The 17,631-nt window shown below is 38.2% G+C and overlaps 2 protein-coding genes across 2 annotated transcripts in view; one reads left to right on the top strand and one right to left on the bottom strand.

Annotated features, from left to right (window-relative positions):
• The window catches only part of nmt2 (N-myristoyltransferase 2), a 134,265-nt gene that overhangs the window by 44,398 nt on the left and 72,236 nt on the right, over window positions 1–17,631 (bottom strand). The window lies entirely within an intron of this gene.
• The window catches only part of adam15 (ADAM metallopeptidase domain 15), a 34,215-nt gene continuing 18,181 nt past the window's right edge, over window positions 1,598–17,631 (top strand). The window contains exons 1-2 of the mRNA XM_056233046.1: window positions 1,598–2,120; window positions 4,048–4,139. Coding sequence (XP_056089021.1) covers window positions 1,946–2,120; window positions 4,048–4,139 — 267 coding nt within the window. The 5' untranslated portion in view covers window positions 1,598–1,945. The remainder of the gene's footprint in view (window positions 2,121–4,047; window positions 4,140–17,631) is intronic.

Below are 17,631 nucleotides of genomic sequence, written 5' to 3'. Positions count from 1 at the left end.
AATGACATACTGTTAGCCAGAATGACATACTGTTAGCCAGAATGACATACTGTTAGCCGGAATGACTGACTGTTAGCCAGAATGACTGACTGTTAGCCGGAATGACTGACTGTTAGCCGGAATGACTGACTGTTAGCCGGAATGACTGACTGTTAGCCAGAATGACATACTGTTAGCCGGAATGACTGACTGTTAGCCAGAATGACTGACTGTTAGCCGGAATGACTGACTGTTAGCCAGAATGACATACTGTTAGCCGGAATGACTGACTGTTAGCCAGAATGACATACTGTTAGCCGGAATGACATACTGTTAGCCGGAATGACTGACTGTTAGCCAGAATGACATACTGTTAGCCGGAATGACTGACTGTTAGACGGAATGACGAATACAATCGGAGTTGTATTAAAAAATGTCCTGGCTCTTCCAAGCTTGATAATGAGAGTGAATGGCCGTTTTGACTTTGGAGTCCATTAAAGCGCATCTATTCATGATTAAAGTGCTTGACACAGATCTGCGGGGGTTAATAAAAGCCTTCTGAAGCGAAGCGATGCGTTTGTGTAAGAAAAATATCCATATTTAAAACTTTATCGACTAAAATAACTAGCTTACGGCAGACGGCCGTACGCATCGATTTACACCAAAAGAATAACCCTTTAACTTGACAGAAGCTCTAGCGGCATACTGTTGCTATGGTTACTTCAGACGATTTCCTGTACATGAGCAACTTGCAATTAAACTTTTGCGGTTAATTTGTTGTTTTGGCAAACTCAAGAAAACGTTTTTTTTTACTTTGTTTTTGACTCAGTCATTTTTGAATTTGAAAACTCAAAATGTTAGCCTGGGAAAACCCAGACAACTTCCGGCAAATTTAGATTTGCTCTGAAAGTTAGTCTGGCAAAGCCCATTCAATCCCATTTCCAATCCGTCGAAATCGGGGCACCAATCAGAAACGTTGGGGCGGGCTTTACACGATGACGACAGCGCTGGGATTTTGAAGCAGATTTTAGCCTACATTACAAAGATGGATGCCGCATCCGTCGAACATCACTCGTTCGAATTAGCTATCGCGTCTGTTTTAAGCGATTTAAACGTTTCCTTTTTTGTTAAAAATCGAGCAAAGAACAACACTAAGAGATGTTTCTCCGCCGCTCTGCATACGTCATCGCCTCTATCGCTCTGATTGGTTTTAGGTCTATCCGCAAAGTCCGTTACGCCCCTCTGGAAATGATTTGCCAGACTATAACTCAGTTACAACTGAGAATGGTCTGGTTTTAACCAGGCTATCAAAATGTCAAATTAATGTAGCCTATAGTCTTACATATTTTTAATCCCTCCCAATCCTGTTTTGACTTCATTACATCCCCCACCCCCTGTTCTAATCTCTATGGTTAAATAATAGTAGGCTAAATTACGCCCTTTATAGGATCTTTATCATAGGCCTACCAGCTGTTGAAGAATCTATGCGTATAATCCTGCCCGGACAGCAAAGAGTTAACGCGACTGAGGAAATCCTATCTGGTTGGTCACACTGAGAAATGCGATTATACTGCCTCAGTTTAACACGGGCGGGCAAGCGGACGGACTGCGCACTATGCGATCCTTCTCATAGAGAAAGCTTATTCTACACGGTTACAGACGATTCCGCTGATCTCAAAACGATACGAGCAAAATAGAGAAGCCATTATTATTGCTAGGACAGAACTGATGTTTTCAGCAGGATTTCGCCTGCCCCTGACAGAACCCACACTGGGCCGGGAACACGCTTTGAGAACGGACTGCAGTTCGGCGTCCAGCAGGTGAATGGCCAGGTGCTCGTTCACGTGTGACGGATCCTCTGGCTGCTGGCCGTCTTAACGTGATTAGCGTGCTGTTTTTAAGAACTGTGCCGATCCGCTTCTCCACTTGAATTCAAAGAAGAGACCAATCAGTGCGTCACTGGACCATGAAGCACCACCATCAGTTGTTTAGATGTTTTTGGCGAACTCTCTTAACTCTTCTTCTTTTTGAAGGCACCCCTCTCATGATGTTTAGGGGGTCCCTCACTCTGACCCTAAACAGAGATGACAGCAGTTTCACACTGCAGCAGGACGCACGGATAACTCACTCCTCTCACAGTGGTATGGAATAGTGGTTTTTAAATATTGCACTGAAGAAATATGTTGGATCAAACATTTCGTCAAAGCAGTTAATAGTTCATTTAGAGCTTTTTGTGATGCAAATATTGCGCTCTATTTTAGTACTGCACACAGAGTGTGTCATCATTACAATCAGTCCAGTCATTTATGTCACTAACATTAACAGTCTCATGAAGCTCTTTGATGTGTTTAGCTGTTTATAATTGATCAAACATCTACACAAAAGGATCTTTAAATTATTAGATGTTCTTCACACAGATCGTTGTATACTAACTCTAGTGTCTTTCAGATTATTCAGAATTGTTCAAAAGTAGCCTATACAGGTGAAGAAACATGAACAAAGAAAGATTTACATTTATGCATAGGCCTACTATATAGACGCTTTTACATACGAGACTTGCATTCCATTTTTCATTTGGTGTTGTTAGTGCCATGCTCTAGTGTTTGACCCATCACAGATTACTTAGAGAAACAGCTCAGCTATTTTAGTTAGTCTAGATAAGTCACAGGCTCTGTTCTTTAAGACCCTGCTCAGCAGACTGTCATTTACCCATCTAATCATAGGCTCAATGTTTGTAAACTGCTCAGAGTATAATGTTATGTAAGACTGTTGATTCTTGAAAATATTTGCAAACTTCAATCTGGACTGCTGGAGAGGAAGCTCATTCTATAAAAGCCATTCACATCCAAAATACTTGCTCATTCTCGTCAGGATTTCCAATTCTGACTTATTTCCAAATAATTTGAACAGTTTGTTGAGAATCCTAGAATTATGTTGTCTCAGCAAGTTTGGTAATTTTTGGCTCGTATTTTTCTGAGGCAGATTGACCGTATGCTTCTGATGGAGTTTAGAGGCCATGCAAACCAGTGCTGTAAATGTGTGTTCCAGCACAGCTGTCAGTCACAGACTAAACAACAGCTGCCCTCACAACACAGCTCACTATTTTACTCACTCAGTGTGTTCCTTTTAGGAAACCTGAATATGAGTGTGCATTTGAGGAAAACTGTTCTGAATCTGATTTTTAAAAAAACCCACAATAATCTCATCAACACAACTTTAATTCTTTGCAAAAGAATAAAATTAAAATGAATGAATTGTTAAACGACTGAAAGACAGATGGAATAATATTACTGGTCTGAAAAATGAAAAGAAAAATAACTTTATGTACCTGTTTTGGCATGCAGGGAATATCTTTGGCAATGTTAGCCAAATGAATAACCAGTAATTACCCAAATATTTGGGTTGCATTGACAAAAAAAAACCACCTGTCATTTTGACTAATTATCAGTAAACAATATGAAATTAATTTGCAGGGGAAACAAGCTTTTGAAATTGTCACACACACAAAAAAAGATGCCTTAAATTTTTAAGTACAATCAACTTGGACGTCATTTCAACTTAAATTACATAATTAAACTGAAATTAGTTGAATCTTGTATAACAAAGTTGAAAATTGCTTAAATTATTTTGATGAGTTAAAGCAATGTAAAACATTTGTTGTCATAACTTATTGATCATATAATTTTTAAGCTATCACAATAAATATATATAAAATCAGATTTCTTTTGTAAGTTTTAAGAAGTTTTAATAATCATTCTAATGCTGTGAGAATAGAAAAGTCCAGTTATAATGATAATGGTAATAACAAACGGACAATATGGTTAGAAATCACTTTCAGAACAATCTTTTTCTAACTGATGAACAATAAAACATTGATGGATGTGCAAATATTGACTGCTCTATACAGAGATTAATTTGAGATTGGATATCTGGATACTTTTTTTTATATTAAATAGATGCGAAAAGCTATTTAAATTAACCTGGAAAATTGACACATTTTTGCACACGTGGGTGACGTTTCTTAGGAAAATAGGAAGTTTATGAACTAAAGTTTATTTCTTTCTACAGTCACAAGTCAGAGAGAGCTAAAGCCTCTAGTGAAGACAAGGCCATTTGCTGTGGTGGATGGAGTTAGGAGAAGCCTGAGTGAAGTTTTACAGGTAGGTTTTTGCTCCGTCTAATAAATCATTAATCACACTAAAATAGCATGTTACATTGACTAACATCACATCATAATTCATGCCTGTGTGGATAACATTCCTTGTTACGGGAACTGGTAATAAAACGTGTGTGGACTGAGGAGTGGGGGAATTCAGCAGGACATGACTTCAGCTGCTCTCAGCTGCACAGGAAATGTCCGTCCCCATAATGTTGCATCTAGTTCCTCTCCTCTCAGATCATACTTTATGTCAGGAAGTTTCCAACTGAATATGTCAACACACCTACATTCTTCCTCCAGAAGAGGACAGATATGGACACCAAACCCACCCCTCTCTCCTAACCTTTAATTACTCATAATTTTTATTCTCTTTGTCACTTCTCTCAACAGTGTGATATAACAAGAAATGATCCCTGGGTTACAAGCTGATTCATTTATTTTGTCATGCACAGTAAAGCAGCTCCCCTGTGCCTGTCTGAATCACAGAAACCGAGGCAACGATGGTCTGTTTTTAGCATGTTTTCCCTTTAAGAGGAAAGGCGGGTGATGGCTTGGGTGTGTGTGCATTTTTATGAATACAGTCTGTTGATTATAATCGGTGTCCTCAAACCATACACCACCCACTAACTGGAGCTCATCTATATCAGTACAGCAAGTAGAAAGAGTTTTTATACAGCGATATATATATACATTATACATATACGTTATACAGATACTGTATACATTTTATTGCAGTTTAACGTAGTCATATGCCACACAGCTTTATTTACATTCACAGTTTCACACACAATAAAAAAAAAACGCTACTAAGGTTAGGAACCAGGTTCAATTAAAAAAATGACTGATACAAAATAATTGAAAGTGGTTCTCTGCACTACTTTGTAGTGTTAAACATACATTGCTACCAGTGAAGACTGATTCTCGATCAAATTACTTTTATGAACCCTTTCTTTCAGCCCTTTCTCTAAGTGAGTCAAAAACATACTGGTGTGATAAGTGAAGCCCAATTCCTGTTTGAATAACCCTTATGATTTAGCAGGGGTGAATTTAGTGATTTGGAGGCCCCAGGCAAATTATGGAAATGGTGCCCAAAACATTTGCACACAATTACCTGGATCGTCCTTGAGGTTCCTTTCTCTGTTGTGATGCTTCCTGCTGCACGACAGTGTCCCATAGTTGTGTCCAACATGTACATGTGATTATTGCTTTTATTCTTGTTTTAGACCCTGAAATAGCAACAGTAGGCTATGGTGAAATCACACATGGAACTGTCTGAGTGGTGGGGTTTGGCTTAGACTTTCCATATCATAATTTTCACACCAGTGCAGTTGCTCAATATTTAGTTATTGCTTCAGATGCATGGTATTTTAATTTGCTACAAGCAGACGGTTGTAGTGATAACAAACCGTTTACGTGTCCGTGCTGAACTCTCATCTCATATACATAAAAGCATTTTTAGGGGGTCCCTTGGCTTCTGGGGGCCCAAGGCGGTGCCTACCATTGCATTGCCTAATGGTAAGTCCGCCTCTGTGAGTCGTTACATTTCAGAGAGTCACAAATATACAGCACGACCAGTGAATTCTTATGAGAATGATGAGCCTCTTATGAGCCGGTTCTTTTTAGCAAATCACCAACACTTATGAATCAGCTGTATCAGTTTCATAATTAATCTGACTCACTTACTCAACCGCACATCTTTCATTTTATCATGTGCGACTCCATGAACCAAGAACTAATGCTGTAGTTAAAGATATACATTACACATTTTGTTGGTGGAATTGTGCAAAAAATAAAGGATAAATCAATTAAATTAACACACTTATCATTAGAATAATTCTATAGATAAATCAATTAAATTAACACACTTATCATTAGAATAATTCTATAAACATCTAGAAATTAATAATAACCATATGAGCAGTTAAGGCACATGCAAACAGTGATATCTGGCACAATCCCCATCCTCCACCCATTCTCCCCTTCCCTTACGCACTCTTTTTTTTCTCCACCCTCAGCTAGCCTCTAAAAGTACCCCACCCAGCATTCATCTGCTGCTGAGGTCATCGCGCTGCATACTGCATGTGCTCAGGGACATTACCTCAGACAGAAAGAGAGGCTAGAGCAGAAGGCAATAACAGAATAGAGGGAGAAAGAGGAAACAGGAGACCAGATTGTCTGAGGCAGAGAGAGAAAGAGGGGGAAGAGAGAAGCAGATATGAGTATTCAGGTATGGAGTGGTTAAAGGGATAGTTGACCAAAAAGAAAGAAGGAAATTCTGTAATGATTTACTGTAATTTTGTTTCTTCTGGAGAACACAAATGGCTCATTTCATGCAATTAGTCTTGAAGAGGACGGATGGTTTAAAGCTTCAAGAAGGATAAAAGCACCATAACAGTATCAAAAAAGTGGTCCTGAAATGGTATTTTTCAAGTTTTTTGAAGTAAACAGATCATTCATACTGGTTTTATTAAAATATTTGACTCAAAAGAATAATTCGTTCACAAATTAGTCTTTTCTCATGAACATATCAGAAAGAGCTAGGGCAGATTTTTCAGTAACAAGTTTTTCATGTTCCTCACACAATGTCTTCAAAAGACTTAAAGTCCCTGTAAAGTCAAAATTAAGTATGTGTTCTGAGTTTGTCACACCACAGAAAAATTTGTTATTAGTCACCCAGCCAAATTTGAATGATAAAAAAAGTCAGCAAGTACATAAAATAAGCTATCAAAATCTTGAAAAACTGAGCAGTAATCTCTGCTCTCAAACGCTGGGGGCGTGTCCACTGGCTGTGCTGAAGCCACGCCCACTCGCGGGAAAGCTGCCGTCGACTCACCACACTCAACTCTACAGCCGGAATGGATGCTCGCACGGTGGGCACGCACTGCCGATGATGGCACCAGTTGTCGGCGCGACGGGAGGAAGAAGGCTGAGGCGGGAGATAGTCGGTTCGGCCCCATTCACCAGTAACAGCGGATTATCAGTGAATCCCAGACAGTTATCTCCGACGAAAGTTTATAAAACTATCCCGTGTAAAATGATCACTTACAGAGGCGGGTTTTGGCGGTGATCCTCAGCTCTCCATCAAGGTGGCTCTTCACAAAATTAATCCACTTCTTCTTGATGTAATCGTTTTTCGGAAATTTAAACAAGGACACCGATCTGTTTTGTACGTGATCCGGTGATCGCATCCAGGTAGTACGCATTTCCGTGACGAAGGCATAGCTAGTAGCTAGCTAGCAATCTGTAGGCTGTGTTACTAATAATAGTACTGACAGTAACTCGCGATTGAGCGGCACACTGATGTGAATGTGCTCTATAATGATAGGTGTGTTCGACATCGGCTGCGGCTGGATGTAAGCGATCGGCGAGAGTAGCCGCGTGCAGGCGGGGAGGAGCTGCAAACGGAGACGTGAAGTCGGACACTTTCTGGTTCCCGTAGTGACCGCTCACGTGGTGTTTGTATACTTTACCACAGCTGAAGTGAAATAAATGCAATATTTGCCAAATACACAGATGTTTCAGAGACATTTTCATTCAATACTTTATGTACTGCTTCATACAGCGTTGGTTTGAACAAGAATAAAGTTCAACATAAGCCTACAGCTAGGCCTACTATCAATGAAGTGGAATCAACGTTTTTTAATCAGTTTTATTTTGATAAACATAACACAATAAATCGCGACTACATGAAAAGAGTGTTTACTGTAATTAAAAAAACTGATTTGTGAGCTTTAGTGGAACTAAAGGTGTGAGAATAAACACGAAACGCACGTGATCGTTGTCATGCGGTGAATCCGGCCAATCGTGGAACAGCTGTGTCGTCATCACAGCTCGTGCAGCCCAGAGCAGCTGCTCTTCAGAAGCTGCGCTGGCTGAGTTCTCCGGCTACTCTCAAATCGCTCTCGCGGTACTTTGATGGCATACGTCACAGTCACGTGGCGTCGGCGCTGTATCAAGTCGGACAACATTTCTAACCGGCATGCACTGCTTCAAGTCTGCCGCCGATCGGTCTGCGCAGAGCTGCATGAAGTCGAACAAGCCTATTGTTAGGAGCGGCCAGCCTCAGGGGCTCCAGTGCGTCATCAAGTAGGGGCGTGTCCAGGAGCTCAAGGGCTCCAGTGCGTCATCGAGCCCTGTTTTAGCCCCGCCCATAAAATCCGGAAAATAGCAATGGTGAAAAACTGTTTAACGGTCTAACTCCACAATTCAGTACTTCACAGTTCACAGTCTTTGTAATATGTTTTAGCAATACATTTCTAACATTTATAAAGTGTTTAGAATTTGGTGCTTAATATGTCTTTTTTTGAAGCTTGAAAACCTGACTTCTCATTCATTGTAATTGTATGGAAAAGGGTCTACAGTCTAAATATCTCATTTGTTTTAGTAAAGAAAGGTCACATGAGAGATTGGAATTACATAAAGGAGAGTACATCATAACAATAATAACAACAGACATTTTAATTCCGAGTCAAATATTCTGTAACACTACTTGAAGCCTTCTTGCATAATGCATCATAAAGGTAGGCTTTTCATAATGTACATTGCAATGCATTATAACTACATAAATAATTTGTCAATGTAAATAAACAATGTCCCCCTGAAAAAATCTAAATGCCTACCAGTTTTGTGGGTCCTGGCAGCGACCATGCACGCATACACTCTTTTTCATCTTTGCCTCAGACACTAGTTTGACTTGCCCATGGTTGTTCAGAGACAAGCGATCCACCCATTCCCAGTGAACTGCAGTCTGTTCCCAGGAGTTCATAGTGAAAGCGCTGACCAGAACCATCTGATAGTAATAAACATATAGCCTACAAATAGACGCCCATGGTTATATAGGAAACCTGAACAATGCTGGAACAGTATCTGATGGTTGAATGTGGGCTTCAGTTTCGATCCTGTAAGAAAGTGTGTGTATGAATGGGTGTGTTGTGCAGCTTGGTAAATGACTGAAGATGTGGAAAAGAGAGTGATGCTCTTGTGATGTCAGTCTCAAGACCTTTCGATGAACCAAACTCCACAGAAGGGGTAAAGCTCAATGGCAAAAAGTATCCCAATTAACCTGAATTCACCCCTATCTTCATAGGGCTTTTTTTTTCTTTTTCTTTTTTTTCAAGAGGTTGGATGAGATCTGAGATTTTGCCTCATGATTATGCAGGATTTGACCGAACTGTCTTGTACTTGAGACAGGAAATCAAAACTATCACAATTTACTTATTAATACACATTCCTGGTCTTTTTGTGCATAATTCCATGTCTCCATGTTATATAAGAAAAGGTCTGTCGTCTTAATCTTTCATCAAAATATAAGAACTTGCTCCATCTCTGGAGCTTTTCTTTTTAGCTGACATCACATGTAGACAGGGAAATTAATCACCCCCTTTTTTTTAATATACACTCACCTAAAGGATTATTAGGAACACCTGTTCAATTTCTCATTAATGCAATTATCTAATCAACCAATCACATGGCAGTTGCTTCAATGCATTTAGGGGTGTGGTCCTGGTCAAGACAATCTCCTGAACTCCAAACTGAATGTCAGAATGGGAAAGAAAGGTGATTTAAGCAATTTTGAGCGTGGCATGGTTGTTGATGCCAGACGGGCCGGTCTGAGTATTTCCAAAGTCCTTTTAGGCAAGTCATGCCACTCGGCCGCCATCTTGGCAACGCCTCCGGGCAGCTATTTCGGACTAACAAGACCAGGCTCCTATCTAAATGAATGGGCAGAGAGTCAGAACTGGACTTTCACTGGTCACCAGGACATAAAAACTGCTTGTATAGAAACAGCAGTAAAATATGATAAAAATCGCTGAAAAAGTTTGATGACTTTGCCCCAAAATAAGGTTTAAAAGGCCTTTTTCCCCACAGGTTATACGTTTACTACACATGCGCAAGGGTTCTCGTCTCCACTGTCGCAAACCTCAACTGTGCGCATGCGTCAGTGGAACCAGACGATAGGCTTACATGTTTCCCGGCTTGACTGTTAAAAGCAGATGATTGGCTTTCCAGCGGGAGGGGCGGGGCATGTGCATACAACCGCCATCTTTGGCGTTACGGGTTTTCCCTATATAGTTGTATTGAGGATTGAGGAAGTGGCATGTCTCTATATAAATTGTCTCTGGTATTTCACAATCTGCTCAGTTACTGGGATTTTCACGCACAACCATTTCTAGGGTTTACAAAGAATGGTGTGAAAAGGGAAAAATATCCAGTATCCGGCAGTCCTGTGGGCGAAAATGCCTTGTTGATGCTAGGGGTCAGAGGAGAATAGGCCGACTGATTCAAGCTGATAGAAGAGCAACTTTGACTGAAATAACCACTCGTTACAACCGAGGAATGCAGCAAAGCATTTGTGAAGCCACAACACGCACAACCTTGAGGCGGATGGGCTACAACAGCAGAAGACCCCACCGGGTACAACTCAACTACACTACAAATAGGAAAAAGAGAGTACAATTTGCAAGAGCTCACCAAAATTGGACAGTTGAAGACCTGAAAAATGTTGCCTGGTCTGATGAGTCTCAATTTCTGTTGAGACATTCGGATGGTAGAGTCAGAATTTGGCGTAAACAGAATGAGAACATGGATCCATCATGCCTTGTTACCACTGTGCAGGCTGGTGGTGGTGGTGTAATGGTGTGGGGGATGTTTTCTTGGCACATTTTAGGCCCCTTAGTGCCAATTGGGCATCGTTTAAATGCCACGGCCTACCTGAGCATCGTTTCTGACCATGTTCATCCCTTTATGGCCACCATGTACCCATCCTCTGATGGCTACTTCCAGCAGGATAATGCACCATGTCACAAAGCTCGAATCATTTCAAATTGGTTTCTTGAACATGACAATGAGTTCACTGTACTAAAAGGGCCCCCACAGTCACCAGATCTCAACCCAATAGAGCATCTTTGGGATGTGGTGGAACGGGAGCTTCGTGCCCTGGATGTGCATCCCACAAATCTCCATCAACTGCAAGATGCTATCCTATCAATATGGGCCAACATTTCTAAAGAATGCTTTCAGCACCTTGTTGAATCAATGCCACGTAGAATTAAGGCAGTTCTGAAGGCGAAAGGGGGTCAACCACAGTATTAGTATGGTGTTCCAATAATCCTTTAGGTGAATGTACATGAAAATGCACATTTCGAACTTAAATGGTTGTAATTCAAGAATGCTTTGGAATATAGACGTAAGATTGGTCTCGTTTTAAAGAAGACATTTGGCAGATTTTTGTAGAAGTGAAATAAATTAAGAAAGTGAAACAGAAAAAAAGTTATAGAAGTTTGAGTTTATGAAAATGTACAATGTAAAAAATTTAACTATTCATATTTTATATAAAATATATATTTTCAAAACCTGGGCGACTCTAAAACTGCAAAAAAATCAAAGCCAAAAATCTGAACAAGTTGTGTTTCAAATTTTAGGTTGATATCTCAAAAAATTAGCTTTCAGTAAGATTTTGTTTGGGCGCAGTACCAATCTTTTTCACTAGATGACAACCTCATATCACTCAATGTTTTGAGTGATATGAACCATTATTTCCACAATTTTCATACAATTTATGAAGTAGACATCCTATTCAGAAGTAATATGAGAAGTTTGGCAGATTTTGATATGAATTCAACCTCTAAGAAACGAATAAGTACACTGTAAAAACTGGGAATGGCGTCAATTAATATTTAATAATCAAACATTAGTAACATATACATAATAAAAAAGACTATTTGTAGTTTGGAATCACACTGAGCTGACTTCAACAAATTCTAGTTATTTATTAATAACATTTTACTCAGTTTTGTTTGAATAAAATCAGCTGTGAATCGTTAAGTAGAATTTAATTATATTTTATGAGGAAAGTCAACGATGCAGAAAATTGGTAAATGTTACTCATTGGGAGGTCTTTGGATTTAATCACCTCACACTTCCGGTCCAGCTATTTTCAGCCACATGGATCGTCAACATTTCAGAGACTGCCATTTTCCCAAAGGTAAGACTTGTATAAGTTAATAATAATTTTACAAGGAGTTGCTGTAACAGTTAGCAGTTGAACATTGTTTTGCATTGCTGCAAGTTATCCAACATTCCAACTTTATTGGTTGAAAGTAAAAATAAAGATATGTTAACTTAATGTAAAGTAAGTGATTCTGCCTACTGTTTCGACTAAAAGCGTGGTAATTAATGACTGAAAAAGTAACCTAGTCGTTTAAATATCACAATTTTTTTTCAAAGTATAACGTTATAGATAATGGCCTTTAAGATACCAGCTTTGTTAATCTACTTTTGCCAATTTTCCTGGCATCGGCCTGCATCTCCACCCCTCCCCCACCCCAAGCTAGCTAACGTTAGTCTGTTTTGCGCACGCCTGGATGGTGTGCTAATCCCAAATTCACAGAGGCTCCATGTTAAGTAATGTTAGCCACGCAGTTTCAAGTCGCAATTCACGGTAACATACAATGAGGCACAACGGGAGATGGCAAAAAGTTTTTCTCTGTCGGAGTATGCATTAAAGCCGGTTTCAGCACGTGCTGACAGATTACACCGGCGAGCTACGTCTGAGGTCACTAAATTAGAGCATGATGTGGACTTGCGCTGCCAGAGAGAGGCATCGTCCGTCTGTTTGCAACAACAGATTTATCATTTAACACTATTATGTTAGCATTTCATGCTCAGTATATCCTCATTCTGTCATGAACGTGTCTCCACAAAACAGAGTAAATAACTAATTTAGGCGATTGACCTTCTTGTAGAATATATAACACCCTTGTAGGTTTAAAAGACAAATTATTAAAACGTCACATCACTGTATATTAGGAATTTTCTTTGTCAGGTTCACTCTTTATTCTTATTTGCATAGTACATGTTTCAGTGTTCTTAAGCTTTAATAATTACTGTTTGTTTAGTTACTCCTTATGTTTCCTCTTATGTATGTGTAAAATACAATTTCAAATTAAATCTAAGCTCATTTATCATTTCTTTTCAGATGCATGAAGAAACTTTGACTGAAATTTATCAACAGGTATGTATTTGACTTGTATGAAAAACACAAAAAGCTGTGATACCACATTTCACATGTTGATTATTACTATTTCTTGTATCAACATTTCCTGGTTAAAAGCAGATTACCTGCAGGTTTTTTTTCAATTATGTCCAAAACCTGTAGTTCCAACTTAAATTTGAAATTTAAACAGCAGAAAAAAATAGAAATACTGATAACATATGTCTCATAGACATACAATTAAGTTATGATAACACATTGTTTGTACATACTTTTTCACATCCTAGTTACCATTTAAGGGAATTTTATTACGTTGACACTAATTAAGCAAATTTTCTTTAAAATGGTTTATTGCAAAAATTAGATGTCAGACAAAAACTTAATATTTAACATATGTACCTGAAATCAAAGGTGTCCAATCTCTTACATGTCATGATCCATCATTTAATTATTAGACCTATTAGACTCGTTTAGCGCCAGTTATCACTCAGTTCTGTGTACTTACTGCTTAAAGGAATACGTTGAGGAACGGCTAGTCTGGCTCTGTCCAAAAAATTTGCCTACCAGCACATATAAAGCACACCGATTGACATGTTATGTCTTGTTTGTTTAATCCATACAAAATCCAAGGTGTAAAAATTGTGTGGTTTTATGGGAGTTCATATGCACTGTTAGTTGACACCTAAGACATTTTGTTTAGCAGTAATGTAAGCCACCTAGTGTTAAAAGTTGCAGCTTTAAGAATGTTTTATGTCATTAAATTATTTTTACATCATAAACTTGAATTATGTTTATGTATGTCATTTCAGGCTCCAAGCAACCCTAGCATCATCATGACCAGAGATGTTGTCATTCGGTGTTTGATGGTGTATCTTGGGGAATCCACAGATCACCTCTTAAAGGAGTATGATGTAAGTTGACGAACATGTTAAAATATAAAGAAGGTGATCTGTCTCATCTCTAGGGCTGGGTGTAGACAGCCAAATTGCTTCGACAAGTATTAAAAAGTACCTGGTCCTTCTGTACCAAATTTGATGAGGAGTAAATCTCATCAGCCAAGCCAATATGCATGCAGCATGCTTGTACTACCAAGATCTACCAAGATGCTGCTCATTGGCTGGCTAAGGTTAACTAGATGTGTTAAATAGATGTGCACCAGAAAAAAGACAGTATACAGTACTCACAGAGGGTCACTAGGTGACCAGCCTGTGTCAGTGAATGTAGAATAATATGTGTGCAATAGATCACAAAGTGCACAGACAAGTGCTGGGAAGAAATTCATTTCTGTAGCAATGAATGGATTTAATTTAGCCGATTTAACTGTGACTAAATTAAGACCATCATCTCTGGTGTCATTGAATTGTTTTCATGTGGTGGTCAGCTGATTAGATCCTTTTTAACTTACCTGGCATGAAAATATGCTTATGGAAGTACATTATCTCTGATTTTTTTCTGTGACTGAAGTAAATCATGTGCAACAGCCATGATAGCCACAGGTTTTCTTGTCCAAAGGGTTGAAAACAATTTGGGAGTTGTTGAATTAGAATCTTCTCCTTTGGATGTGCAGTCTGAAATACCCAATGTTGTTGCTTTTTCAGGACGCTGATAAAGACAGTGTGTCACAGGACCTTGCTGTACAAAGGATTAAAATCTACAACATCAAGCCTACTACGCCAGAGGGTCCTGATGACATCGGTATCGTAGTAGAGGGCGTGAAAGTTCTGACTGCTCTGGGTAACTTTCCAAGGGCTTGCTCCATGGTCATTGGCTTGGCATATGCAGTGAGTCTTGCCTATCCCAAGGAGCTCAGGTACACGCTTGAAGTCTTCCAGAAACTCCTCCTTGAGCTGGATTGTTCAAAGCTGTCCCCAAAAGTGAACAGCCTCAAGAATAAGCTACTAGCTTAAGAAAATGGACCCTCGCAGAATGAAAGGGGACAATTAAGTCACTGTCAAAACTGTCACACGGTTACCCACTCACTGTGAAGGAACTGCAAACTGTTACTGAAGGAGACCTTTGGACTTTCTGATGAGTTCAGTCGTTAGTGTTCGGACTTGGAATTTGAAGATTACTTTACTCTTCATAAAAGTGACCAAATTAAACATAAAGGCACCATAAAGATTGTTCACGCTGCCCTGATTGTTCTTAACTTTCTTCCACTTGATGAATGTTTGGGCATTTTCTTTTTCAACTGTTAAGTAACTGAAAAATATTGATTTTCAGTGCAACATGGGGTTGTTCAGAAATATCAAACCAACCATACTCATTTGGCATTGTGTTTTTGAATTTATATTGCCACAGGCAGCTGTTATTGTACATTGTGATTCCTCTGTGTACACCAGGGGCAAATTTTACATCTTTTAATTGAGAAATTTGAACAAATTCATGTGATTGTTTAAGTGAGACCTATTTAAGCAAAAAGTAAAGTAAGGCTAATGGAATTACTTGACCTTATCCCAGGTTCCATGTGATATTTTAATCAATTACTATTAGCCGTTTGAATAACATAATGGCCCTGACGATTTCAATTGGCACATGTAATAAAATATTTTAAATGAAAATGTAAGAAAAATTTGTAGACTAAAAACTGGCATAATAACTGTCATGGTCATAATTTGAATGCAGTAACAGGACTAAACCTTAAATCACATCACAAATCACTGGAAAATTTAAGCCAATGATGTAGCAGAAATTAAACACCATTAAATGAACAAACATTTATTAACATCCGAATCCCAAATGCCATTATATTGTCCCTATTGTACGCATACATGTTTTCTGCCTTTGTTTTCTTAGCCTCTTTCTGTGTTTTATTGTTGTATTTTGACATTTTGCACTCAACAACTTGAAAAATGTCAGATAAACATGTTTAGAAAAAAATTGACAAATAAATGTTTACCTGCTGTTATGCATGATGATTTATTAACCCAATTTAAGTTACCTGTGGCACCAAGAAGGCATGATATTGAGTGTATTATACATAGAAAAATTATGGCAACAAAGTGACATCCAATATAATTGAATAGATTTAAAGCAATGTGATACCAATTAAAACTTCAATTTAAACAATTCATTTAGGTACGGATAAATATGAAACGCAGAATAAATGTGTTGAATTAGGCAAAAATGTGCTAAAATATTAGTTAATATAACTTATTTTTATCCAGATATTTAGTAAATCTAAATTCACTTCTCCTAGATATTTAGTAAATCTAAAGCAATTTCTCCTAGATATTTAGTAAATCTAAATTCACTTCTAGATATTTAGTAAATCTAAAGCAATTTCTCCTAGATATTTAGTAAATCTAAATTACTTTTGCTCAGATATTTATTAAACATAAATTGCTTTTCTTTGTGAAACTGATTTGGATTTACTAATAATATTTTGGCTTAAAATGTTGAATGCTATTACTAAATTCAACACATTTTAAGTGTTGCTTTTATGAACATGTACTCATTTTTTTTGGTTTAAATTTAGTTAATTTATTCAATACTTTTTAATCAAAGATGTAGAACTTAAAATCTATTCAATTATATTACGTGTCACTTTGTTGCCATAAATTTTTTAAGTAACCATTGGTCACATTTTTTACAGTGTATGTGCGTTATAGTTTGCTGCCACATCACAAATGGTGAATCTATATTTTTTTTCTTTATATTTAAACAAATTTCAGACCTTTTTTTCTAAAATAATTGAATGGATGCTATCTTTTGAACTCTTGGCATGAAAACAAACTGAGGTTTCTACCCATCTTTCATGATTTTTCATGTTCATCACTATTTCAAAATAAAGGTCTAAACACGCCTTAGGAGTATGAAAATATTCTTGTTGCAAATTGATAAATTACAGCTCCTCTGTATTTTATTTTGAAAATCACACCAAATATGGAAACTAGACCTTGTAAGCTTTCAAATGATATATAGTTTGTCAAGATTAGTTTAGGTTTAGTATAGGATATTACTGTTTTAAAAATGTAATAGATTTGGGCCCACTGGTGGGCCGGTGACACCGAACACCAACCGGCATTGTTTTAGGCTACTAGGTGATGCAGCCAAATACTTGCCAACAGTAATTTAAAGGGTTAGTTCACCCAAAAATGAAAATTCTGTCAGTAATTAGCGACGAGAATACTTTTTGTGCGCAAAAAAACAAAAATAATGACTTTATTCAACTATTAATTTCCTTCTCTGTGAGCCTCGAGTTAGTTCACGAAGTGTAACTGTGCAGCGGTTCTGTGTTGTACGTCACACGTAGGCTCACTATTGGCCAACGCTGGTCATGTGTGTGATGCGTGTGACGTACAACCTAGAAGTGCTGCGCAGTTACACTACGTGAACTAACTCGAGGCCCCCAGAGAAGGAAATGAATAGTTGAATAAAGTCGTTATTTTTGTTTGTTTTTTGCGCACAAAAAGTATTCTCGTCGCTTGATAAACTTAAGATTGAGCCACTGTAGTCACTTGGACTATTTTAACAATGTCTTTAATAACTTTTCTGGGCC

This window comes from Rhinichthys klamathensis, unplaced genomic scaffold (genome assembly GCF_029890125.1).
Source record: "Rhinichthys klamathensis goyatoka isolate OS25496 unplaced genomic scaffold, OSU_Roscu_1.1 h1tg000359l_1, whole genome shotgun sequence".
NCBI classification, from domain to species: domain Eukaryota; kingdom Metazoa; phylum Chordata; class Actinopteri; order Cypriniformes; family Leuciscidae; genus Rhinichthys; species Rhinichthys klamathensis.
The sequence above is the reverse complement of the archived record's forward strand: the minus strand, read 5'-3'. Positions and strand labels throughout refer to the sequence as shown.